Source organism: Ranitomeya variabilis, chromosome 7, assembly GCF_051348905.1.
Source record: "Ranitomeya variabilis isolate aRanVar5 chromosome 7, aRanVar5.hap1, whole genome shotgun sequence".
In the NCBI taxonomy this organism is placed as follows: domain Eukaryota; kingdom Metazoa; phylum Chordata; class Amphibia; order Anura; family Dendrobatidae; genus Ranitomeya; species Ranitomeya variabilis.
In genome coordinates this window covers 57,073,914-57,100,535 of record NC_135238.1, presented here as the reverse complement: position 1 = coordinate 57,100,535, position 26,622 = coordinate 57,073,914, and the positions used below count along the sequence as shown (strand labels likewise).

The 26,622-nt window shown below is 44.3% G+C and overlaps 1 protein-coding gene across 2 annotated transcripts in view; it reads right to left on the bottom strand.

Annotated features, from left to right (window-relative positions):
* The window catches only part of SNX29 (sorting nexin 29), a 565,512-nt gene that overhangs the window by 308,971 nt on the left and 229,919 nt on the right, over positions 1-26,622 (bottom strand). For both annotated transcript variants that reach the window (XM_077275156.1, XM_077275157.1), the window contains exon 15: positions 7,974-8,077. In XM_077275156.1, the coding sequence (XP_077131271.1) occupies positions 7,974-8,077 (104 nt within the window). The remainder of the gene's footprint in view (positions 1-7,973; positions 8,078-26,622) is intronic.

The window sequence follows — 26,622 nt, the reverse complement described above, 5'->3', positions numbered from 1 at the left end:
TCCACTCCCATAGGCGTGGAACGCATATTCATTACCTTAGGCCGGGTTCACACTTGCGTGTGGCTGGTCTGTGGATGGCTGCGTATGTCCTACCTTAAGCTCCGCCTACTTCCGCATGCGTCCTGCGTACCTATCTTTAACATTGGGTACACAGGGACATGCATTGTATGTGGATGCGGCGATTTGACGTGCCCGCTGACCGCAGCCATCCACAGACCAGCCACACGCAAGTGTGAACTTAGCCTAAATGAGCAGTACCACGTGACCGCTTAGCACAAGAGAGCTGCCATGCTGGGACAACAGAGATGCAGGGACGTGCAGCGACCGTGCGAGGAGGGTGAGCATGACGGGGGAGGACGTCGAGCCATGCATACAAGTGGGAGCACGTCGAGCCATGCATACAAGGGGGAGGACGCCGAGCCATACATACAAGGGGGAGGACAGGGTAGGACGCTGTGCCATGCATACAAGGGGGAGGACGCCGAGCCATGCATACAAGGGGGAGGACGCCGAGCCATTCATACAAGGGGTAGGACGCCGAGCCATGCATACAAGGGGGGAGGACGCTGAGCCATACATACAAGGGGGAGAACAGGGTAGGACTCTGAGCCATACATACAAGGGGGAGGACGCCGAGCCATACATACAAGGGGGAGAACAGGGTAGGACTCTGAGCCATGCATACAAGGGGGAGGACGCCGAGCCATGCATACAAGTGGGAGCACGTCGAGCCATGCATACAAGGGGGGAGGACGCCGAGCCATGCATACAAGGGGGAGGACGCCGAGCCATGCATACAAGGGGGAGGACGGGGTAGGAAGCCGAGCCATGCATACAAGGGGGGAGGAATGCCGAGCCATGCATACAAGGGGGGAGGAATGCCGAGCCATGCATACAAGGGGAGGACACCGAACCATGCATACAAGGGGGAGGACGGGGGAGGACGCCGAGCCATGCATACAAGGGGGGCGGACGCCGAGCCATGCATACAAGGGAGGACGCCGAGCCATACATACAAGGGGGAGGACGCCGAGCCATACATACAAGGGGGAGGACGCATACAAGGGGGAGGACGCCGAGCCATGCATACAAGGGGAGGACGTCGAGCCATACAACAAGGGGGGAGGACGCCGAGCCATGCATACAAGGGGAGGACGTCGAGCCATGCATACAAGGGGGAGGATGCCGAGCCATGCATACAAGGGGGAGGATGGGGTAGGACGCAGAGCCATGCATACAAGGGGGAGGACGCCGAGCCATACATACAAGGGGGAGGACGGGGTAGGACGCCGAGCCATGCATACAAGGGGAGGACGTCGAGCCATGCATACAAGGGGGAGGATGCCGAGCCATACATACAAGGGGGAGGACGGGGTAGGACGCAGAGCCATGCATACAAGGGGGAGGACGCCGAGCCATACATACAAGGGGGAGGACGGGGTAGGACGCCGAGCCATGCATACAAGGGGGAGGACGCCGAGCCATACATACAAGGGGAGCACGCCGAGCCATACATACAAGGGGGAGGACGGGGTAGGACGCCGAGCCATGCATACAAGGGGGGAGGACGCCGAGCCATGCATACAAGGGGGAGGACGGGGTAGGAAGCCGAGCCATGCATACAAGGGGGGAGGACGCCGAGCAATGCATACAAGGGGGAGGACGGGGTAGGAAGCCGAGCCATGCATACAAGGGGGGAGGACGCCGAGCCATGCATACAAGGGAAGGACGCCGAGCCATGCATACAAGGGGGAGGACGGGGGAGGACGCCGAGCCATGCATACAAGGGGGAGGACGCCGAGCCATGCATACAAGGGGAGGACGCCGAGCCATACATACAAGGGGAGGACGCCGAGCCATACATACAAGGGGGAGGACGCCGAGCCATACATTCAAGGGGGAGGACGCCGAGCCATACATAAAAGGGGGGAGGACGCCGAGCCATGCATACAAGGGGGAGGACGCCGAGCCATGCATACAAGGGGGAGGACGCCGAGCCATGCATACAAGGGGGAGGACGTCGAGTCATACATACAAGGGAGGAGGACGCCGAGCCATGCATACAAGGGGGAGGACGTCGAGCCATACAACAAGGGGGGAGGACGCCGAGCCATGCATACAAGGGGGAGGATGGGGTAGGAAGCCGAGCCATGCATACAAGGGGGAGGACGCCGAGCCATGCATACCAGGGGAGGACGCCGAGCCATGCATACAAGGGGGAGGAGGGGGGAGGAAGCCGAGCCATGCATACAAGGGGGGAGGACGCCGAGCCATACATATAAGGAGAGGACGCCGAGCCATACATACAAGGGGGAGGACGCCGAGCCATACATACAAGGGGGAGGACGCCGAGCCATATATAAAAGGGGGGAGGACGCTGAGCCATGCATACAAGGGGGAGGACGCCGAGCCATGCATACAAGGGGGAGGAAGCATACAAGGGGGAGGACGCCGAGCCATGCATACAAGGGGGAGGACATTGAGTCATACATACAAGGGGGAGGACACTGAGCCATGCATACAAGAGGGAGGACGTCGGGCCATACAACAAGGGGGGAGGACGCCGAGCCATGCATACAAGGGGGAGGACGTCGAGCCATGCATAAAAGGGGGAGGATGCCGAGCCATGCAAACAAGGGGGAGGATGGGGGAGGACGCCGAGCCATACATACAAGGGGGAGGACGGGGTAGGACGCCGAGCCATGCATACAAGGGGGAGGACGGGGTAGGAAGCCGAGCCATGCATACAAGGGGGAGGACGCCAAGCCATGCATACAAGGGGAGGACGCCGAGCCATGCATACAAGGGGGAGGAGGGGGGAGGAAGCCGAGCCATGCATACAAGGGGGGAGGACGCCGAGCCATACATATAAGGGGAGGACGCCGAGCCATACATACAAGGGGGAGGACGCCGAGCCATACATACAAGGGGGAGGACGCCGAGCCATACATAAAAGGGGGGAGGACGCTGAGCCATGCATACAAGGGGGAGGACGCCGAGCCATGCATACAAGGGGGAGGAAGCATACAAGGGGGAGGACGCCGAGCCATGCATACAAGGGGGAGGACATTGAGTCATACATACAAGGGGGAGGACACCGAGCCATGCATACAAGAGGGAGGACGTCGGGCCATACAACAAGGGGGGAGGATGCCGAGCCATGCATACAAGGGGGAGGACGTCGAGCCATGCATAAAAGGGGGAGGATGCCGAGCCATGCATACAAGGGGGAGGATGGGGTAGGACGCCGAGCCATACATACAAGGGGGAGGACGGGGTAGGACGCCGAGCCATGCATACAAGGGGGAGGACGTCGAGCCATGCATACAAGGGGGGAGGACGCCGAGCTATGCATACAAGGGGGAGGACGGGGTAGGACGCCGAGCCATGCATACAAGTGGGAGCACGTCGAGCCATGCATACAAGGGGGGAGGACGCCGAGCCATGCATACAAGGGGGAGGACGGGGTAGGAAGCCGAGCCATGCATACAAGGGGGGAGGACGCCGAGCCATGCATACAAGGGGGAGGACGGGGTAGGAAGCCGAGCCATGCATACAAGGGGGGAGGACGCCGAGAGATGCATACAAGGGGAGGACGCCAAGCCATGCATACAAGGGGGAGGACGGGGAGGACGCCGAGCCATTCATACAAGGGGGGAGGACGCCGAGCCATTCATACAAGGGGAGGACGCCGAGCCATACATACAAGGGGGAGGACGCCGAGCCATACATACAAGGGGGAGGACGCCGAGTCATGCATAAAAGGGGGAGGACGCATACAAGGGGGAGGACGCCGAGCAATGCTTACAAGGGGGAGGACGCCGAGCCATGCATACAAGGGGGAGGACGTCGAGCCATACAACAAGGGGGGAGGACGTCGAGCCATGCATACAAGGGGGAGGACACCGAGCCATGCATACAAGAGGGAGGACACCGAGCCATACATACAAGGGGAGGACACCGAGCCATACATACAAGGGGGAGGACGTCGAGCCATGCATACAAGGGGGAGGATGTCGAGCCATGCATACAAGGGGAAGGACGCCGAGCCATACATACAAGGGGGAGGACGGGGTAGGACGCCGAGCCATACATACAAGGGGAGGATGCTGAGCCATACATAAAAAGGGGAGGACGCCGAGCCATACATACAAGAGGGAGGACGCCGAGCCATACATACAAGGGGGAGGACGCCGAGCCATACATACAAGGGGGAGGACGCTGAGCCATACATACAAGGGGAGGATGCTGAGCCATACATAAAAGGGGGGAGGACGCCGAGCCATACATACAAAGGGGAGGACGCCGAGCCATACATACAAAGGGGAGGACGCCGAGCCATACATACAAGGGGGAGGACGCCGAGTCATGCTTACAACTAGGAGACCGGGGGAGCCACACATAGCAGGACAGGGATGAGGGGACAATGCATATTCTTAAACTCAAGTCAATAAGCTTACCCAGATTTACGTGGCAAAATTAGGTGCCTTGGCTTATACTCGGGTCGGCATATACTCGAGTATATACAGTAGTCAGCGACCAATTTTGCAAGTTCTTCCACTTAAAAAGATGAGAGCAGCCTGTAATTGACATCATAGGTAGACCACAACTATGAGAGTCAAAATGAGAAAACAAATCCAGAAAATCACCTTGACAGATCTGGAAAGATTTATTTTGCAAATCATGGTGGAAAATAAGTATTTGGTCACCTAAAAAAAAAAAGATGTCTGGCTCTCACAGACCTGTAATTTCTTCTTTAAGAGGCTTCTCTGTCCTGCACTCATTACCTGCAGTAATGGCACCTGTTTGAACTTGTTATCAGTGTAAAAGACACCTGTCCACAACCTCAAACAGTCACACTCCAAACTCCACTATGGTGGAAACCAAAGAGCTGTCGAAGGACACCAGAAACAAAATTGTAGCCCTGCACCAGGCTGGGAAGACTGAATCTGCAATAGGCAAGCAGCTTGGTGTGATGAAATCAACTGTGGGAGCAATAATAAGAAAATGGAACACATACAAGATAATCTCCCTCGATCTCGGGCTTCACGCAAGATCTCACCCCGTGGGGTCAAAATGATCACAAGAACGGTGAGCAAAAATCCCAGAACCACATGGGGGTACCTAGTGAGTGATCTGCATAGAGCGGGGACCACCGTAATAAAGGCTACTAACTATAACACACTATGTTGCCAGGGACTCAGATCCTGCAGTGTCAGACGTGTCCCCTGGCTTAAGCCAATACATGTCCAGGCCCGTCTGAAGTTTGCTAGAGAGCATTTGGAGTATTGGGAGAATGTCATATGGTCTGATGAAACCAAAGTAGAACTGTTTGGTAGAAACAAAACTCATCGTGTTTAGAGGAGACAGAATGCCGAGTTCCAGCCAAAGAACACCATACCTACTGTGAAGAATGGGGGTGGCAATATCATGCTTTGGGACTGTTTCTCTGCAAAGGGACCAAGACGACTGATCCGTGTACATGAAAGAATGAATGGGGCCATGTACCGTGAGATTTTGAGTGCAAACCTTCTTCCATCAGCAAGGGCATTGAAGATGAAATGTGGATGGATCTTTCAGCATGATAATGATCCCAAGCACACTGCCAGGGCAACGAAGGAGTGGCTTTGTAAGAAGCATATGAAGCATAGAAAACCTTTGGAGGGAGGTTGTCACATATATAGTCAGCCACATAAATCGTTTACTACATATGGGGATCCTCTGTTGAATTCATTTTTTAATCTGCATATCAGTTACATAAGTGTTTTGTGATTTCCATTGCAGGCTTTTTCTGTTCAGACTTGTATTGTCAAGAACACCCCTGTTACCTTTTCAATTGCACCAGCACTTTATTTTGTGGCATATTCCTTTTTATGATTAGGCTATTCATGTCAAGTTCATCTGCCATGTGGTAAACTATATGTGTGGTTGACTATATATGAGGATCCTCTGTTGAAACCATTTTTTTGAACTACATATCAGTTACACAAGTGCTTTGAGATTATCATTTCAGGCTGTCCCTTCATTCAATGTGACCTCTTTGGGACGCCTATCTTTAAAACCTATTTTCCTTTATAGAGGCCATAGAAATGTACTCTGTTTATTGGTGTGCTTATAGCACCTGTATTTATTTATACATTCATTTGCATTTCGGCGATATATTTGTTGTTGTACTGCTGTTTTTGGTGTCTTCATTCAATCATGGGTATGCATTCTACCTGTTTTTCTTAATTGTTTTTTTTTTAAGTGTTTTTGCACTGCTTGCTTTTTCTCTCAATACATATTGTTATATATGTATTTGGTGGTCCCTGACTTTATGCATGTCTTCCTATTCTTTGTTTTTGATACTAGTAGCTATTAACATGCTTCAGGTAGACCCCGCTTAATTGTTGATGGTGTCCAACTATCCCCTTTTCTGCAGACTTTTGGCAATTACACGCCCATGTACATCATTGGCGGGAAGGGGCGTGGTTACGTCAGTCCATCAAATGAATGAAAAGCTATGCCACTTTGGCGGTGTAATTTACTCTAGAAATGTATACCAGTCCCTGGCTGAAGGACATTTGTGGTAGAGACACATGGCAGGTTTTGGACGGCATCCATCAACTCACAGGTTCCCTTTAAAGAATCTCTGTCAGCACAAAATTACTGCTCAAACCAAGTACAGGCCCTCGGTGTATCATAGCGCAGCCATTCATTTCTATACACCTTCCCACCTGCTTGTTTTCCCTCAATCTCCACCCCTCCTCTTCTTTGATTAACAGCTCTGGCTATATAGCCCAGAAAAGGGCGGAGATAGATGGAAAATAAGCAGGTGGGAAGGTGTATTTAACTGGTTGACTACGGCATGAAGCACCGAGCGCCTGTACTTGATTTGAACAGTCATTCTGTGTTGACAGAGTCCATTTAAAGGGCTATTCCCATGTCCTAAAATACAGTATATATTGGCAGTTTGTGCAAAAATAAGCAAGTTTGCAATTAACTTCCTTTATTTATCTTGCTAGGTGTTTTATTTGTTTTATTGTTTGCAGCTCATTGCTTAGGTAACAACCACTGCTGCTGTCTTGAGTGGTGGCAGAACACAGGCTGTTGCTACATTATTTACATAATAATGGAACCCCACTTAGGCTTGCTTTGGGCAAAAAAAATCTCTCATTTTCATTAAAGGCATCCTGTCACCTGAAAAAAAGCTATTAACCTGCAGATATAGGGTTAATCTGCAGGTTAATAGAGTTATTAACCTGCCCAGCACCCGGCTTAGCTGAACGCTGCGGGGAGAAAATTAACTTTATTCCCTCCCGGCAGCGTTCAGCTTTCAGTCACAGCAGCGGCGCAGGCGTGGGTTCAGGCACAGAGATATGTATTCTCAGACCAGTGACTGAACCAGCGCCGGCGCCTTACCTATGACTGAAAGCTGAACGCTGCAGGGGGTATAACGTTAATTTTCTCCCTGCAGCGTTCGGATAAGTGCGAGCATCGAGCAGGTTAAGAACAATATTAATCTGCAGATTAACCCCATATCTGCAGTTTAATAGTGTTTTTTTCTGGTAACAGGTTCCCTTAAAGGTATTCATTTAATTTCAATTGTTATTACAAATGTAAGACAAAAGTCCTCACTGAACCGCAATGAGCTCAACGTGACAAAAAAAGAAAAATTACAAAAATATTGAGGCTAGAGCCCACAGGAGTTGAAAGAAGGCAGTAGGGAGTACGCTCAAAAAATGCAAACGCAATGAATATATCCCAATCCTAAACCCTCCATCATAAAGTTAATGATCACTAAGAATTACATAAAGGAATAACTGAAAGGGAATATAGTTGTCATGAAACCTTACTATTATTACATTGGTAATTTATGCATCTCAGTTACGGGGATTCTAAAAAAGAACTTACCGTATGTTCTAAAATAATAGTTCTCAGATGTTCATAGCATTAATAAAACACACAGGACTCGTTACACAGGCTTGATTTACCTCTATGAGCTTGCGTTCGTATGAATTCGCTAATTCATCGTGGTCCACCACTGGCTTCACTTCAAGAAGAATTTCTCCATCAATATTTCGAAGGTTTGGGAAAGCTGCAAAGAAATGATCAGAGAAATCAGCCTTATTCTCCACGTGTGAGCCACTTTTCCTCACCCTGCCTCCTAAACTTGTGAAAAACAGTGAAACTGCACCTTGGTCAAAACAAGACAGACTGCCAGCTCACTGAAGAATTAGTTTCAGAAGCCTATTGAAGTATTTGGAGAGATGATCAGAATGATAGAAAGGCACAGACACATATAGGCCAGCTTTGCTTCTTCATAGTAAGTGTTTTATCTCATTTTAGTGGTGGATTCACAGTTACACTGATCAGTACATCTGTATTCTGTCCTTCATATTTCTGTTGCTTCTGAACATGTGCTACCTAAAAAAAAAAAGGAACAAGAACCCCTAATTTGTTCTTTTGACCTTAAAAAAGGTGCTGAAACTCATTGGTTTGATCTATGAATCTGATGAGTGCCTTCAGTTTTTCTCACATATAAAAAAAGGAAAAAAAAATATATTCTTTTCATATGTAACAGTCTGTGAAAATCGGACTGTACTCAACTTATGATGCAGGCCAATTTTTTAATTGACCCATAGACTTTCATTGCAGTTTCAGATCTATAACTTAGATGAAAATCAGATGTGTCCCTGCGATTTTGTCCGGAAAATAAGACATGTGAATAACCCCACATTCACGGATAGCACCCACATAATGGCATGTAAAAGTCTGGGAACCACTGGTCAAAATTATTGTAATTGTGAACTATTAAGTTGAAGATTAAATAATCTCCAAAAAAGCTACAGTTAGTAAAGATGACAATTAATTTGTATTTTAGGCAGAAAAAAAATATATATTGTCATTTTTTAACATTTTTATAAAATTACAAAAAGGGGCTGATGCAAAAGTTTGGGCAACCTTAACAATAGCGGTGCCCGCTGTCCCACTTTGGTAAGCGCTGCTGATAAATGTCTAACTTTATGGCTGTGGGATATTACTTACCCACGAGCCTGATTACTGATTGATTTTCTTGGCAGCCTTGCATTCTATTTATGTATCTACTTCATTTGGGCAGCTCGCACCGGTGGTTATCCACATGTTCCATCCTTATGCACTTTATGGTATAGTTATCTTATGTTACTGTATGCACTTTTTATGGTGTGTAATTTTCATATAATAAAGTATTATCTTTTATAGTTCCTATTGACTCCTATTGTACGCCTTGTTTCAATACAATCCCAAAGCATGATTGATCCACCTCCATGCTTAATGGTTGGTGAGATGTTCTTTTCCTGAAATTCTCTGCTTTTTTTCTCCCACATATCTTTAATCATTACAGCCAAAGAGTTCTATTTTACCCTCATCGGTTCACAGGACTTGTTTCTAAAATGCATCAGGCTTGTTTAGATGTTCTTTTGCATACTTCCAAGACTGAATTTTATAATGAGGACGCAGGAGAGATTTTCTTCTGATGACTCTTCCATGAAGGCCATATTTGTGCAGGTGTCAATGAACAGTAGAACAATATACCACAACTCCAGAGTCTGCTTTATCTTTCTGAAGGTCTTTTGCAGTCAAGCCGGAGTTGTGATTTCCTTCTCTTGCAATCCTACAAGCAGCTCTCACTGAAATTTAGCTTGGCTTTCCAGACCATGTCTTGACCTCCACTGTTCCTGCTAACTACCTTCTAACAGCCTTCTCCTGCTTTGTGGGCCTCCATCATTTTCAGAGTGCTATGCAGCTGTGTAGAAGAACCCATGGATTCTGTTTTTTTTTTTTTGGTACAAGGTTAGAGGAGGCTGGATTTTTATAAAGCTGGGAAATTTGCATCACCTGCCTTTCCTAACAATGATAGTGAATAAGCCATAACCCTAACAGACTAATTAAGTTCTGAAACCTTGGTCAAAGTTATCTAAGCAAACAAATCTCCACAGACATACTGATAGGGAATTTAGATTGTGAGCCCCATCCGGAACAGCGATGATAATGTGTGCAAACTGTAAAGCGCTGTGGAATATGTTAGCGCTATATAAAAATAAAGATGATTGACAAGCGCACACGCCGCTGGTACCACTGCGATTGGCTTAGTGTTGACACGTGATTAATCACGTGCACACTTGCCAATCCTATTTTAAGGTCCTGGTCACGTTAAAGAGTACTATCCCTTGAAAAAGCACGACCACCGGAAGAAGCGAAACGCGCGTCAAAGGGGGCTCTGTATTTTGTATCCAATCTGGTGCCCGCTGTCCCACTTTGGTAAGCGCTGCTGATAAATGTCTAACTTTATGCTGTGGGATATTACTTACCCACGAGCCTGATTACTGACTGATTTTCTTGGCAGCCTTGCATTCTATTTATGTATCTACTTCATTTGGGCAGCTCGCACCGGTGGTTATCCACATGTTCCAGCCTTATGCACTTTATGGTATAGTTATCTTATGTTACTGTATGCACTTTTTATGGTGTGTAATTTTCATATAATAAAGTATTATCTTTTATAGTTCCTATTGACTCCTATTGTACTCCTTGTTTCAATGCTATTGCATGGAGTTGGTTCGTTTGGTTTGGGGTGTTTCATGCACTACCTAGTGTTTTGATTTTTCCCCTCTCTTGTGTCTAATATGTTTCCTGGTTTTGTTGCCATGCTTTGGGATTGTGTTGCAACCAATGGCACGGGGAACATTTAAATAATGGAATAATGTTTTCAATTAAATTTCAACAAATTTTTGATGCAAACATAACACCATCTGTAAAAAAAAGCTCAAATTGAAAAGAGGATGGTTTCTACAAATGGACAATGATCCTAAACATGTCAAATTCCACAATAGGCTACCTCAAAAGCCACAAGTTGAAGGCTTTACAATGGCCCTCAGAGTCACCTGATCTTATCATCATTGAAAATCTGTGGCTAGACCTCAAAATAGCAGTGCATGCAAGATGACCGAGGAGTTTCACAGAACTGGAAAGAATTTTCCAAGGAAGAATAGATAAAAATCCCCAAAAGGAGAATTGAAAAACTCTTGGCTGTCTACAAAAAGCATTTACAAGCTAGGTTACTTGCAAAAGGGGGTGCTACTAGGTACTAACCATGCATGGCGCTCAAACTTTTGAATCAGCCCATTTTCCTTTCTGTAACTTTTAAAATGTAATATATACATATATATGTATTTACATATAGATATATTTATACTTATATATATATATATATATATATATATATATATATATATATACCCTGCTCAAAAAACTAAGGGAACGCTTAAACAGCACAATGTAAATCCAAGTCAATAACACTTCTGTGAAATTAACCTGTCCAGTTATGAAGCAAAACCGATTGTGATTTCTGATTTCTCCTGCTGTTGTGCAAATGGAACAGACAACAGGTAGAAATGATAGGCGATTAGCAAGACGACCTCTATAAAGGAGTGGTTCTGCAGGTGGTGACCATAAACCATTTATCTGTTCTCATCCTTTTTGAATGTTGTTTTGGTCACTTTTGCATTTCGTCATTGCTCTCATCCCTAGAGGTACAGTAGCATGAGGCAGTGTCTATAACCCACAGAAGTTGCTCAGGTAGTGGAGCTCATCCAGAATGGCACATCAATGCGAGCTGTGGCAAGAAGGGTAGTTGTGTCTGTCAGAACAGTATCCAGAGCATGGAGCACATACTGTACCAGAAGACAGGGCAGTACACCAGGAGACATGGAGGGGGTTGGATGAGGGCAACTACCCAGCAGGAGGACTGCTACCTCCTCCTTAGTGCAAGGAGGAACAGGAGGAGCAGTGCCAGAGCCCTAGAAAATGACCTCCAGAAGGCCATTAACATCCATGTGTCTGCTAAATCTCTCAGAAACAAACTCCATGAGGCTGGTATTAGGGCCCGACATCCACAAGTGGGTGATATGCTTACAGCCCAACACCGAACAGGACGAATGGCATTTCCCAAAGAACACCAAGTTTGGCAGATTCAGCATTGGCGCCCTGTGCTCTTCACGGTTGAGAGCAGGTTCACACTGAGCCCATGTGACAGACGTGGCAGAGTCTGGAGACACCATGGAGAACATTCTGCTGCCTGAAACATCCTCCAGCACGACCGGTTTGGCAGTGGGTCAGAAAAGGTTTGGGGACGCATTTCTTTGGAGAAATTTAGCACAGCCCTCTTTGTGCTAGACAGAGGTACCCTGATTGCCATTAGGTACCAAGATGAGATCCTCAGACCCATTGTAAGACCATATGCAGATGCACTGGCCCTGGGTTCCTTATGATGCCTGACAATGCTAGGCCTCATGTGGCTGAAGTGTGTCAGCAGTTCCTGCATGATGAAGGCATTGATGCTATGGACTGGCCCGCCCGTTCCCCAGACCTGAATCTGATTGAGCACATCTGGGACTTCATGTCTCGCTCCATCCATCAATGCCATGTTGCACTGCAGACTATTCAGGAGTTAACTACTGCTTTAATCCAGGTCTGGGAGGAGATCCCTCAGGAGAACATCTGCCGCCAGATCAGGAGCATGCCCAGGCATTGTAGGGAGGTCATACAGGCATGTGGAGGCCACACACAATACTAAACATCACTTCCTTGTCTTGAGGCATTTACACTAAAGTTGGATCAGCCTGTAATTTGATTTCCACTTTGATTTTGAGTATAATTCCAAATCTAGACCTCCATGGGATATTTTGATTTACATTGATCATTTTTATGCTGTATTGTTCTCAACACATTCTGCTATATAATAAAGAAAGATTTTCAACAGGAATATTTCATTCAATGATATCTAGGATGTGGTATTTTAGTGTTCCCTATTTTTTGAAGCAGTGTATTTTTTTCATAAAATACAAAGGAAATGTGTCATCATTAACTTTAGACCTTTTAGAGATCATTTCAACTTCAACTTGCTTAACTGTTCACAATAAAAGTAATTTTGACCTAAACTTTTAAAAACTTTTTTAAACTGTTAAAAATTGAATAAAGTGTTCCATAAATTAAATTCTGCTAAGTTCCTCTATTACTGCAGATTACTCAGTATACTATACATTTTTTCTTCTCATTTAGATCATCCTTACCTACAGATATCAGTCGACCACAGTAAAAAAAAAAAATTCTAGGGAAATGATCCAGGAAAATGTTCTTTAACAAACAGGGCAACTCATCGGGCAGCTGAACAACAGTCTTTCATATGGCTTGAGGGTACATTATATTTTTGCTCTGCAGTAGTTTCAATTAATGTGCTGCTTAAGGGTACGAAACTTCTGGAATTTTCTGTGTCATCAATTAAACTACCCATCGTAAGACACATTTAAGACATGTGGCTGAAAATATGATAATACTATAATGTTTCATTGGGATTTGACACCTTGTTGAAGACAATGGAGCACCGGAAAAGAAAAAGTGAATATTTATATGTTCATCTGTCTTACAAACTGACAGTTTTCTTGATGTTTAATGGCACACATCATTTACGGTAGGTTCCTTCCGAGTGATCCTCTATGCGGGAAGGATTCCGTTATGGAAGGCTCTCTATAGGTTTCTGTAATCCAAAGTCAACTGGCAAATGTGGATTGCCATTCACGGTTGTCATATCTTATACTGTGCTTCTAGGCTCTGTCAGGAGGAATAACCCCCACCACAGTATACACGGGAGTGTAAGGAAATCTAGTGTTAATTCAGTACCGGTTGTTTTCCATGCCTGTCAACAAATAATCTCCAATACAGCCGTCAAGTTTTTAATTTTGTTGCTTGCTTCCTACATTTGGTAACAAAATGTACAGTGGGGCAAAAAAGTATTTAGTCATTCAGCAATAGTGCATGTTCCACCCCTTAAAAAGATGAGAGGCGTCTGTAATTTACATCATAGGTAGACCTCAACTATGGGAGACAAACTGAGAAAAAAAAATCCAGAAAATCACATTGTCTGTTTTTTTAACATTTAATTTGCATATTATGGTGGAAAATAAGTATTTGGTCAGAATCAAACAATCAAGATTTCTGGCTCTCACAGACCTGTAACTTCTTCTTTAAGAGTCTCCTCTTTCCTCCACTCATTACCTGTAGTAATGGCACCTGTTTAAACTTGTTATCAGTATAAAAAGACACCTGTGCACACCCTCAAACAGTCTGACTCCAAACTCCACTATGGTGAAGACCAAAGAGCTGTCAAAGGACACCACAAACAAAATTGTAGCCCTGCACCAGGCTGGGAAGACTGAATCTGCAATAGCCAACCAGCTTGGAGTGAAGAAATCAACAGTGAGCGCAATAATTAGAAAATGGAAGACATACAAGACCACTGATAATCTCCCTCGATCTGGGGCTCCACGCAAAATCCCACCCCGTGGGGTCAGAATGATCACAAGAACGGTGAGCAAAAATCCCAGAACCACGCGGGGGGACCTAGTGAATGAACTGCAGAGAGCTGGGACCAATGTAACAAGGCTTACCATAAGTAACACACTACGCCACCATGGACTCAGATCCTGCAGTGCCAGACGTGTCCCACTGCTTAAGCCAGTACATGTCCGGGCCCGTCTGAAGTTTGCTAGAGAGCATTTGGATGATCCAGAGGAGTTTTGGGAGAATGTCCTATGGTCTGATGAAACCAAACTGGAACTGTTTGGTAGAAACACAACTTGTCGTGTTTGGAGGAAAAAGAATACTGAGTTGCATCCATCAAACACCATACCTACTGTAAAGCATGGTGGTGGAAACATCATGCTTTGGGGCTGTTTCTCTGCAAAGGGGCCAGGACGACTGATCCGGGTACATGAAAGAATGAATGGGGCCATGTGTCGTGAGATTTTGAGTGCAAACCTCCTTCCATCAGCAAGGGCATTGAAGATGAAACGTGGCTGGGTCTTTCAACATGACAATGATCCAAAGCACACCGCCAGGGCAACGAACGAGTGGCTTCGTAAGAAGCATTTCAAGGTCCTGGAGTGGCCTAGCCAGTCTCCAGATCTCAACCCTATAGAAAACCTTTGGAGGGAGTTGAAAGTCCGTGTTGCCAAGCGAAAAGCCAAAAACATCACTGCTCTAGAGGAGATCTGCATGGAGGAATGGGCCAACATACCAACAACAGTGTGTGGCAACCTTGTGAAGACTTACAGAAAACGTTTGACCTCTGTCATTGCCAACAAAGGATATTTTACAAAGTATTGAGATTAAATTTTGTTTCTGACCAAATACTTATTTTCCACCATAATATGCAAATAAAATGTTAAAAAAACAGACAATGATTTTCTGGATTTTTTTTTCTCAGTTTGTCTCCCATAGTTGAGGTCTACCTATGATGTAAATTACAGACGCCTCTCATCTTTTTAAGTGGTGGAACTTGCACTATTGCTGACTGACTAAATACTTTTTTGCCCCACTGTATACTGATAGCTTGTAGGAATGCCTGTATGAAAGCTTGTGGGTTTTGTGCAAATTTTTATTAAAAGGGTTATCCAGGACTATTTTATTTGTTTTTACTATAGGCCCAAAAACTAAGAGGCAGGTAGTTGCTAACTATGTGCCATTTCTACCTGGCACCAGCTCAACGAAGCTACTGACCGCTCCTGCCGGCGATTCTGCTGCTTCACATCAACAGGGAAGCTCTTCCTCTTCCAACAGTTCTGTTGTTGATGGAGCATGACTGCCAACGTCATACTGATTGACAGCCAGCTAACTGAAGTTAGGCAGTGAGGAGCTAGCTGTCAATCAGCATGATATCAGCAGTCACGCACCATCAACAGAGCAGAGCAGAAGAGAAGCCACTGCCCTGACAATGTAAAGTTGGCAAAAGCGGAAAACTCGCCTGGCAGGAGTCATCTGTGACCACTCTTTGCCGCCTCAGATCGGCGCCTTGCATAACAGGTAGGTAGGTAACTGCCTGCATGTTAGTTCTTGAGACAACAGTAAGAAAACAAAACAGTCCCGAATAATCCCTTTAACACTAGTCACAAACACTATAAAATAAAGTGGCTACTTTGTAATTTAAAAATTGTCTAAATAAGCCAATGACTGAATCTTCCCTGACCAAAGCTCAAAAAGAACTTACAGGGAATCTGCCAGAAGGATGCGAGCCCCCCAAACTGTTTATATGATCATGTTGCTCTCTGAAAGATAATGGCATCCTAACCTGATACAATCTTTTGATCTTTGAATAATTAATAGTTGTGTTACTTCATATACAAACAAATGAGGCTTAAATGCTCTGGGACTGTCAAAGAACTTCCCAAGCATCTGTGTCACATCCTCCTCGCGGATCTGGGGTTAGAAGATCAGCACGTATTGTGAATCACAGATCTTCCATTTAGCCTGTGCATTTGTGACCCATATTAATTGATTTGGTTTCCTTTGGTGCTGAAGAAGTTAACAACCCTTTCTATGCTGGTCAGAAAACTGCAGCTCCATTTCGCCTGATTATCTCTCACTATAAAACCAGGCCAGACCTTCTCTTCCTTGCCAGTGAAAGCTTTGCTTCCTAGCTCTTTGGAGACGCTGTGCTGAATTGGAGATCGTTGTTACTACTAAAGACTGTTGCATGCTGTTTTGGGGTGTATGCTTTCCTCATTGTCCTATTTTCACTTGGTTGGTACATTCCTATCCTTCCCTAAATACCTCTCTACCTTTGGTGTATGTATGTTTGTTGCTTTCTTTTATCCCTGTCTATTTTACTAGTATTTCTGTCTGGGGATCCTGTGGGAGGGGGAGGGAACAGATTAGAGAATAACAGGAGAACAGTAAGGCTGGTGACCCAAACCTCCTCACCTTTAGAGGTACCTTTGGGAGCAGGGACAGTTAGGACCCCAGTCCTAGGGACGGTTCAGGGCTCCTTTCCCTAAACACCAACAGTCACAGAGTGACACTTTGCCTTGCTGGCTATATTCCCATACTACCATTTACTGGACTACTGTGTAGTCAAGCCAAACCTGGTAGTCAAGCAAAAAAAGGTGAGGGTGGGCAGGAGATAGAGCCAGAAAAGCATAAGCTTGGGAGGCGCCTTGACACACCCAGAGCATTAAAGCTTTATTTGCATATAAATTAAAGCAATAATTTTGCAGTAAGGAAGTAAGAGACTGCATATGTAAAAGACATGGATGACATTATCTTTCAGTGAGCAACCTGACCAACTGTTTAGTGGTGGGAAGGTGAGTAAATAAATCAATTTGACAGATTCCCTTTTATACATAGTCATACCAGTGCTTGCAGCTGCACTGACCTCTCAGCCAACACCGAGAACATTTTGCCCCTTAGGTTGATTAAGTAAATACTGTAAGTCCAGTGTAAGTAAAGAAATGACGGAACATTATTGAATATTGTATTATCACGTGTGATGAGGGTTGAGATTAGTCATATGAAAACTATTCATGGACTGTAATTCCCAGTCCCCATCCACACAGGTGTATCATGGTAAAATGCAAGGTCTGAATTGTATGGGCCCAAGATATGGCAGAAATAGACTTCTATTGGGCTCTTCTGTACCGATTTAATCTGGAGACCTGCAGAGGTTATTATTCATGAATTCCATATGAATCAGAAAGTAAAAAAGATGCTGCGGTTCCCTGAGATGCTTTATTTCTAAGCATTTCTCTGTAATAAAGTACCATACAGAACCCCACACGGTGACACCGCTCCCGGGCAAATTATCCTGTTGTGCTTGAGGCCTTATACCGTGGCGCAGTTTTTTGAAATGTGATTTATCTAAAAACGGACATTCACATTCAATATTTGTTTGCGAGAACTTGTTAGTGGAGCGCCCCCACCGTCGCAGGGCCGTGGGGTACCCGGTACCGGGCCTCTCTGTCTCGGTTCTGGGATTGTCACGGTGACTAGACCCGGTCCGTGACCCTGCTAAGGGGCGTCCAGTAAAAGTTGAGAGTGATGATGTGTGGTGCAGGTCGCGATGAATAACGAGGACACAGGGTTGCAGTCTCTTTACCTCTTTACTGAAGGCTTCAGGATCCTCAATCCAGAGTACGGTTAACAGGGCTGTCTGAGACCGGCCGGTCCGATGGCACCTCCAGAGCTCCCTTTGTTGGTGGAAATCTGTGCCTTCCTTCTAGCGCTTGTGTGTTGTAGTCCTTCCCTGCTGAGCACCACGGGATAGTCCTCACAACTGTTGTGTCTGTTTCTGATGTTCCCTCACAACTGATTCTGATGTTCTTCTCCGTCCCCCAGATGATATGGCTAGGACGCACCCGTATGACGGGTAGGCCTGGAGTTCTTCCGGGACCCTAGAGTCGCCCCTCTCCCACTGTTGCCCCCTATGTCTGCTTAGGTGATTTGGGTGAGACAGCCCGCCTATAACTGACTGTCCTGCCGTTGGTTTGAAGTAAGGCTTGGAGTCCAATACTTCCTCGGCGTTCTGGCCACCGGCTACGCGCCTCAGTAGGATGTTGCCTCGATCTTACAGCACGACTCCTACTGGTGTTTTCTCCTTGTTGCTTTGATCTCGTTTCTCACTCTTCACAATAAACCTCACTTCTTGTCCTTTCTTAGGGTACCGCCGCAATGAAGTGCAGGCGCGGTCCGGTAACGTTCTTTCTGTTCGCTAGGCCTCTGTCAGGATCCCACCCCTGACAGGGACCCCCCTGAATCTTCCCCTGCAACACCCTCTGCCACAGAATGTTGCCTGGTTCCAACCCAGTCAGCTTCTCCCTAACTTCCTATCTAACCCCCAGTTTTACCAGACTGTGAGGAGTGGCCCAATACATAGTGCCCTTTGCTCCCCCTGGAGGCCAGACTATGAAGTGTATTGGTGTCTGTGATACCTGGTCAGGTGAACTCCTTCAGTGCCATCAGACGTACCATCACTTCCCTTAGCGGCGGAGCGATGTTACTGCAACGACCAGGTCTCTGGGGCGCTGCATTAGTCTCATAGCTATTTTTATTGAACCCCCCATAAATATGTACTTTGGGTCGACCAAGCAAGTGTTACGATAGGAGTGAGGGGAATAAACCAATGCCAGACACCTGTAATGGGGTCAATCTCCTTTAAGAACAAAAATGGGGCATGTTGAAATTCAACATGCCCAATCTTTCCCTGACATGAGTCAAACATCTAATACACATTTGATTATCTTCCCCAAAAATCAGCGGGTTCAGTTGACCATTGTCCAATATGTATGATCACCTACACACTAGCTGATGGAAGTATATCCCAAATCATCTTAGAAAGCAGGTGTCAAAAATATGGTTGAATGAAGGTGTAAGTTAATCAATTTAGTGAAAAGACTTAAAGGGATTTTTAATATGTGATCTGAGGACAACATGACGTAAAGGTTAAAACACAGAATTCAGGGATGTGTCATTTATTAGGCTGTGTGCTGTTTACTTACAATGAAGGCTTTATCACTTGGAGATTATCCCTACCTAGACTAGCCTAGACCAAGTCGTATAACCACGCCCACTCCTTTGATTAAGAGCTTACTGTCTATAGACAATGTACACAGAAAGTTGTGCTGGGTCAGATTTTTGAGCTCTGCTACATGATACATCTAAAAACTCTGGGTCACAACTGCTGCACCCAGTAAATCTCTGGAATCAGGATCTCTTTTTTACATTATGCTGCTCTCATGAAGGAGAAAAACCATTTAATGAAACAGATGCCTTAAATGTTAAGGTGTTTTACAAATTTTGATTTTAAAGTATCGTTCTATACACTGTTGCCCGTCACCACAGTATGGCAGCATAGTATCAGAGAGATGACAGCGCCACTATTCTCAACAAGTTAATTGTTGTACACTTCACACTCGCCTTCTATAAGAAGGTGATCACTCAGGTCTGTAAAAATGACTGTAGAAAAAATGTAAAGGTCACAAAGAAAGTAATGAAACTGTTCCATGTAATCATTCATTCTAAAGGCACCTCTCACATTTATCTCGAGGTAGAAATCTGAATCTGAGAACAGCATCACTGGATAAAGTGAAGAAATGTAACATTTCACATATTGGATAATATACTAATTATTACCAATGTTTATACCAAAAGGGATTGATTCCTATTATGCGCCGTTGTTTTACTATTACGGTTTTGTTATTTGGGAATGATTTTTTTTTCCTGATCCGTAAAATTTACAATTGGAAAAGGAGGTAAGAATATTGAATATTTTAAAGAATTGGGGTTGGTGGCAAAACTGGCACAAAGACCATGCCCCCGTTCTGCAACGCAACGTCCCCGAAGGGTATGGGGAGTGCCGAGAAGCAGAACCAGCCTCACACTAATTAGCAGAAATTATGTTGATCGGAAGCAGCAGTATGGACTTCACATTTATAGTTTAATCAACATATTTGCATGCGAATACTTTTTTATAACACGTCTCACTGGAGGAGAAATTGATTACAGGTTCTCTAAATAGGCTTACTCCTTCTTTAAAAGGATTGTCTGGATTTAGGGTACAAGTCTGCAGTCATTCTATGTGACTTCAGACTTGTGAACTTGCACGCCGTGAGAATTCTGCGGTGCCAAGAGCGGAAGTTCATGTGACCGCAAGTCATACTTCCAGCCACATTCCAACTAGACATGCCCGGCCTCGCTCGATATACGTCTAGTCGGCACGTGACCGCATGTATGCAAATCACATACTCGTGATCACGCTCTTGCCACAGTGCACAATGTGAGGATCCACAAGTGTGCAGTCGCATAGTATGACTGTAGACTTGTATCCTAAGGCCGGACAACTCCTTCAACACTTTTTTTTGTTATTTTTAATGTAAAAACACATCATGTTCACACAATATCAAGGAATTAATATGCCAAATAAAAGCAGTATTATATAATCATAGAGAACATAGTATGTCCAACTAGTCGGAATGGTACTTCACATAAACCAAGGAAGAAAATACGTTACAAGAACGTGCAAATCTCCCCCTACACTTTTCCATATTTTTGCAAAAGTCAGATAGTTTAAATGTTTTTTTTATTCTCAAGATAAGAAAAAGAAGTTCATTTTACTTAAGATTCGATTACATGTTTCATCTCTCAGGAGAAGATTACAACTGGGATCTACCCAAAGTTTTGGATATACATGCCGACAAATACAAATAAATATAGGGAAAAGACAACATAAGCTCTGTAAAAATGTAATTAAAGCATTATCATTTTAGAGAAATTCTTGGTTAGAGTTGATTTTCACCAAAAGGCAAAGCTTAGCTGCTAATAGAATATGGATTAACTGACACACTTTTAAATATTACTCTTTAACCCCTTCACCCCCACAAGCCTGTTTTCACCTTCATGACCAGGCCAAATTTTACAATTCTGTACAGTGTCAATTTATAAGATAATAACACTGGAATGCTTCAACAGATCCCACCGATTCTGTGACACATTGTACTTCATTTCTTAGATATGACTTGCGGTTATTTGCTGAATATTGGAAACTTTGCGAACATTTCGCAATTTTAAAACTTATTATTTTTATGCCCTTAAACCAGAGAGTAATTCACACAAAATAATTAATAAACAACATTTCCTACATGTCTACTTTACATTAGCACAATTTTTGAAACCTTTTTTTTTTTTGCTCGAAAAAGAGGAGTTAAAAGTTGATCAGTAATTTATTATTTTTCCAACAACATTTACAAAACCATTTTTTTTTATTTGACAGAAAATACCCAAAATTGACACCATTTTAAAAACTGCACACCTCAAGGTGCTCAAAACCACATTCAAGAAGTTTATTAATCCTTCCTATGCTTCATAAAAACTGAAGCATTGTGGAAGGGAAAAAAAATCAACATTTCACAAAAATGTTACTTTAGACCCAAGTTTTTTTTTATTTTCACAAGGGTAACAGGAGAAAATGGACCCCAAAATGCGTTGTGCAATTTCTCACAACGCATACCCCATATACGGGAGAAAACTACTGTTTTGCACACAGCACGGCTCAGAAGGAAAGGAGCACCGTTTGACTTTTTGACTGCAAAATTGACTAAAATCGATAATAAACCCCAAGGCGTTGCACAAAAATGTATAACGTTGAGCCATGAAAATAAAAAAAAATCTAATTTTTCCCACAAAAATGTTTTTAGCCTCCATTTTTTATTGTCACAAGGGAAACGAGAGAGAAAGGACCCTAAAATTTGTTGTGCAATTTCTCCTGAGTACGCTGATACCCTATATCTGGTGCTAAACTACTGTTTGGGCACACAACAGGGCTCAGAAAGGAAGGAGTGACATTTGAAAAGCAGACTTTCATGGAATGGTCTGTGGGCATCATGTCGCGTTTGGAGAACCCCTGATGTGCTGAAACATTGGAAACCCCCCACAAATAACCCTATATTAGAACTGATCTAGTGTTTTCCTAGTATGTGATTTTTTAATGTGGTGGCATACGTGAGTAGTGTAGAGTGTATTAGGTTGGCATATGAGTTGTGTATAGAGCATGAGGTTGGCATATGTGAGCTGTGTAAGTCATAACTAAATTTACTAGTCCATGGATGAGTGGAAGACTCTTAAATAGTCATTCATACATAGACCAGGTTTGTCGGGGCAGGTGTAGCATTTTATAAGTAGTGTCCTTACATATCCCCCTTCTGTAGCACACTTTGCACCTTTTTTTGCAACCTTCCTCTGTTTGAAGTTTGAGAGACCTCACTTGGGGAAATGTTGCCCTAATATACTATAGGCACCTTCAGTTTTGGAAGTACTGGGGCCTGTTTCTTCTTGAGTGCAAAATATTAAGGTCTTGATGACTATCTCCTGGAACTGACGGAAAGGTCTCGATTTGGCCTGTACATCGTCATAGCACAAAAGAGTTATATATTGCCATTTGTACAATGTGCACGTCCAGTTTCTGGTACCACACATTGGCTTTTCTCATGGCACTGAATAGCTGGAGGACTTGATCAGAGAGCACCTCCCCCCACGTTCTTGTTGTACCCCAGTACACAGATTGGCTTATGGACCTGTGTAGAGGTATCTCGTACAATGGTTTGTGTGCTGCAATCACCATCTTTGGTAGTCAAGAAAAGGAAACCCTTCTCCTTGACCACCAGCATGTTGTCACTGAATTGTGCTCTGCTCTCACCCTTCCTGAGCAGCTTCCCAATTAGCATCCTCAGAAGGTCTCTCTGAATTTTGAGGACAGTACCACATGCTGTGGTCACTCACGCAGAGAGGGACTTGAAGAGTGGGATGCTGGCATAAAAGTCATCTACATATTGGTGATAACCTTGATCCAGCAGGGGGTGAACTAATTCCCACACCATTTTCTCACTCCCAGGATACCGGGGCATTCAGGGGGCTGAATACGGGAGCCCTTCCCTTCATAAACCCTAAACCTGTGAGTGTACCCTGAGGTACTCTCACACAGTTCTCAGTAGAGCTTAATTCTGTACCTGTTCCTCTTAATGGGCAGGTACTGCAGGAATTTGAGCCTCCCCTTGAAATGTATTAGGAACTCATCCATGTAGATGTCCCTTTGGGGAACATACACCTCAGCAAACCTGTTGCTAATGTGCTCAGTGACCAGCCAAACTTTGAAAAGCCGATCAAAGTTTGGGTCATCTTGGGGAAGACATTGTGTATTATCACTATAATGCAAAAATTTGTGTTTGGCATCAAGGCTTGTCTGGGACATAGCAATGCAGAACAGTAGAGTGTTATACTAAACATCAACACTACAATAATGCTGAATTTCTGGCTTCTTCACTATCCCTATGTGAAGAACAAGGCCCCAAAACGTTGTCATTTCTATAACATCTACAGGGGTCCTGTCCTGTTGTCGGGTGTCCCAGGACCAGGGGCTCCTTCACTGTTCCTAACAGCCCTGTTGCCTGGATTACTTCTGATTGTGAAGATGACAGGGCCAAGTACCTTGGCTTAGCTCCTGAATCCGCCCTCCATCTGTACCCTTCCCCACTCAAGGAAGAGCTGAGTAGTAGTGTACCGTAATACACCAACCAGGCTAACAAGGTAATACAAGCAGGGATAAAGGAAAATACCAATCATACAAATATACACACATAAACAACAGAGGTAAACACCGGGAAGTGAAGGATGGGGTTAAACCAAAGTAAGAGAAGAAAGGGAATTATTACATACTCAAAACCTGGCAACAGTGACAGATAAATCCAAATGTGTTCTACAATAACAACGACCAACAACCTCCAGCCATGCAGCAAAAGCAAGCTCTGACAATGAGTGCTCACTAGTACCCAGTTTATATAGGAGATGGGAGTGGCCAACAGTGCACAGCTGAGAGCCTTAACACAGGAAAGCTTCCAGGAGCTCTCAACTGAGCAGATTAACCCCTGCACTGCTAAAACAAATTTGCACAATTTAATATGAAGGTGAAGTGCTTCTAATCAGTGCAAGAGTAGGATAAATCAGTCGCTATGGTCTTCTGGCTCCTCTCTGTTGCGGTAAACCCGTGAGAGGTCCAGATGGTAAATGATGAAGTGGGATTTTGGGATAAAAATTGTTGTACATACAAATTTGTCTGGAACACCATGAGAGTTCCAAAACCCTCAGAGAAAAAGACATTTGAAAAATTCAATTTATTTGAGGCTGGTAGTGTAGAATTTAATTCCTGATTGAGCCACAAAATCAGGAATGCGAGGCTCATAATTTTCAAGAGGTGAGGTCCATGGGGGGGGGGTGTCAGGTTTTCTGTGCTGGGGCTTCTGTGTGGCATTTCAGTATCACTTGAGGAAGAGGAGGAGGTGGAAAAATAAAAGGAAGGTGGAATCCTCTTCCTCTCTATCAGTGTTGGAGGCAAGGAAGGCATATGCCTTCTCGGCTGAATACTGGGTTTGGGATGAATGGGACATTTTTTCACGTATGCGATGTTTGTATGTGTACCAAATTTTATTCAGGTGTGTGCCAGTCAGTGTTTGGTGTAAACTTTTTTTATTTAGAAGAAAAAAAAATAAGGAAGAAAATAATCTAGAAAGTAAAAGATAAAAATAAAATAAAAATATAAAAATTTGGTCAAATAAAAAACAAACTTACACAGGAAAAAAAAAATTACTGAGTGACTGCAACCATCTGACACTAACCATGATTACATTCAGTAAGAAATACTGTAGTAGTCGCTGATTACTACAGTATATTTATACTGTCCCTAATCTAGTCCTATTAACTAATCAACATTTTTTAAATTCTTGTTTCACACAAAAAAACAGCGCTCCAGGGCCGTAAGACGCACGCACGCACAGATGTGATTCTTTATTTCTGCGCTGCTATCTGACACTAACCTTGACTAAATTCAATAAAAAATGTTGTAGTAGATGCCAATTACTACAATATATTTTTACTATCCCTAATCTTTCATAAAAAAAATGTTATGCTTTACTATCTGACACTAACCCTCACTAAATTCAGTAAAAAAATACTGTAGTGGACACAGATTACTATGTTATATTTTTACTGTTTCTAATCTACTCCTATCAACTAATCTAAATAATTTTTTTTTATTCTTCTGTACCTCGGCGGCTGTAGCAAACACGTATGGAGGTGGTGCAAAGGAAAGGTGGGGGGAATAGATAGGGACAAAAAAAGTCCTGGAAAACAACAGCAAGCACGAGTGCCGATCAGTGATTTGTGTCACTGATCAGCACTCGGTGGCTGCAGGACGCATGACCATAAAAAAATTGAAAAAAATCAAGCGATCAAGTACTGATCAGTGCTCGGGAGCAGCATGGGGGGTTGGGAGGGGCTAGAGAGTGGGACAGAGTGGGAAGAAGAGGGGGATTTGGGTGGACTAGGAATGATGAGGGTTCAGGAATGAACCAGAGGAGGATCAGGAACGTCTACATTATTCAACAGCAGCAACACCAGCAGTGATGCCACAGGTGTCAAAAAGTCAGTGTCACCACAAGGCCCAGCACAGCGTGACAGAAGAGCAGTATTACCACTCTGTACAAGACGTAAGCTAGAATGAGGAAGTGCAGGGCGGTCATACTGAGGTCAGATCGCCTATGTGCACTCTGATTGGTGCGATCAACATTATCATCCGATTGTACCAATCAGAGCTGGGCCTGGCGACGGTGTTGCTGCTATGCTCCAGTCTATGATCGGTGTTGACAGTCCCGGGTGCTCTGCTGTCAGAAACAGCAGGCACCTTCATAAGATCTCCATGCGTTTAGTCACGGTGATCGCATGAATGACATGACGCATATATACTTCATTGTGCGGGAAGTCCTTCCTTTCCATGATGTATATATACTCAAATGTCGGGAAGAGGTTAAAAATCAGTCAAAATAGTTTACTCGCAATATTAGAAAAGAAAAACAAACTACCGTAACAGAAAAGTACACAGCATACAATAAGTAATACAGTAACATTTTTTCAGATTTTTTTCTGTACAAACTTTGCTAGTAAAGTGGATCTCAGCAGATTTCACAATGCAAGCATCATCAGTTTTAAAAGAGATCTCAGTTTACTTAATTTGTAGTTATTGGTGTACTTACTTTGAAAATATCAGAATGGCTGAATAATCCTCGTTGAATGTTTTGCTGATTAACATTATAATTAGCATTTTAGGAGTCCGTATTAATGCTCATATTAACATCTAATATCAAGCTCCACAGTTTTCAAAGAGGATTATAAAGCCATGCTGAAACAAATTTGCAATGTAAATACACCAGCTTTATCAGGCCTTAGAGATCA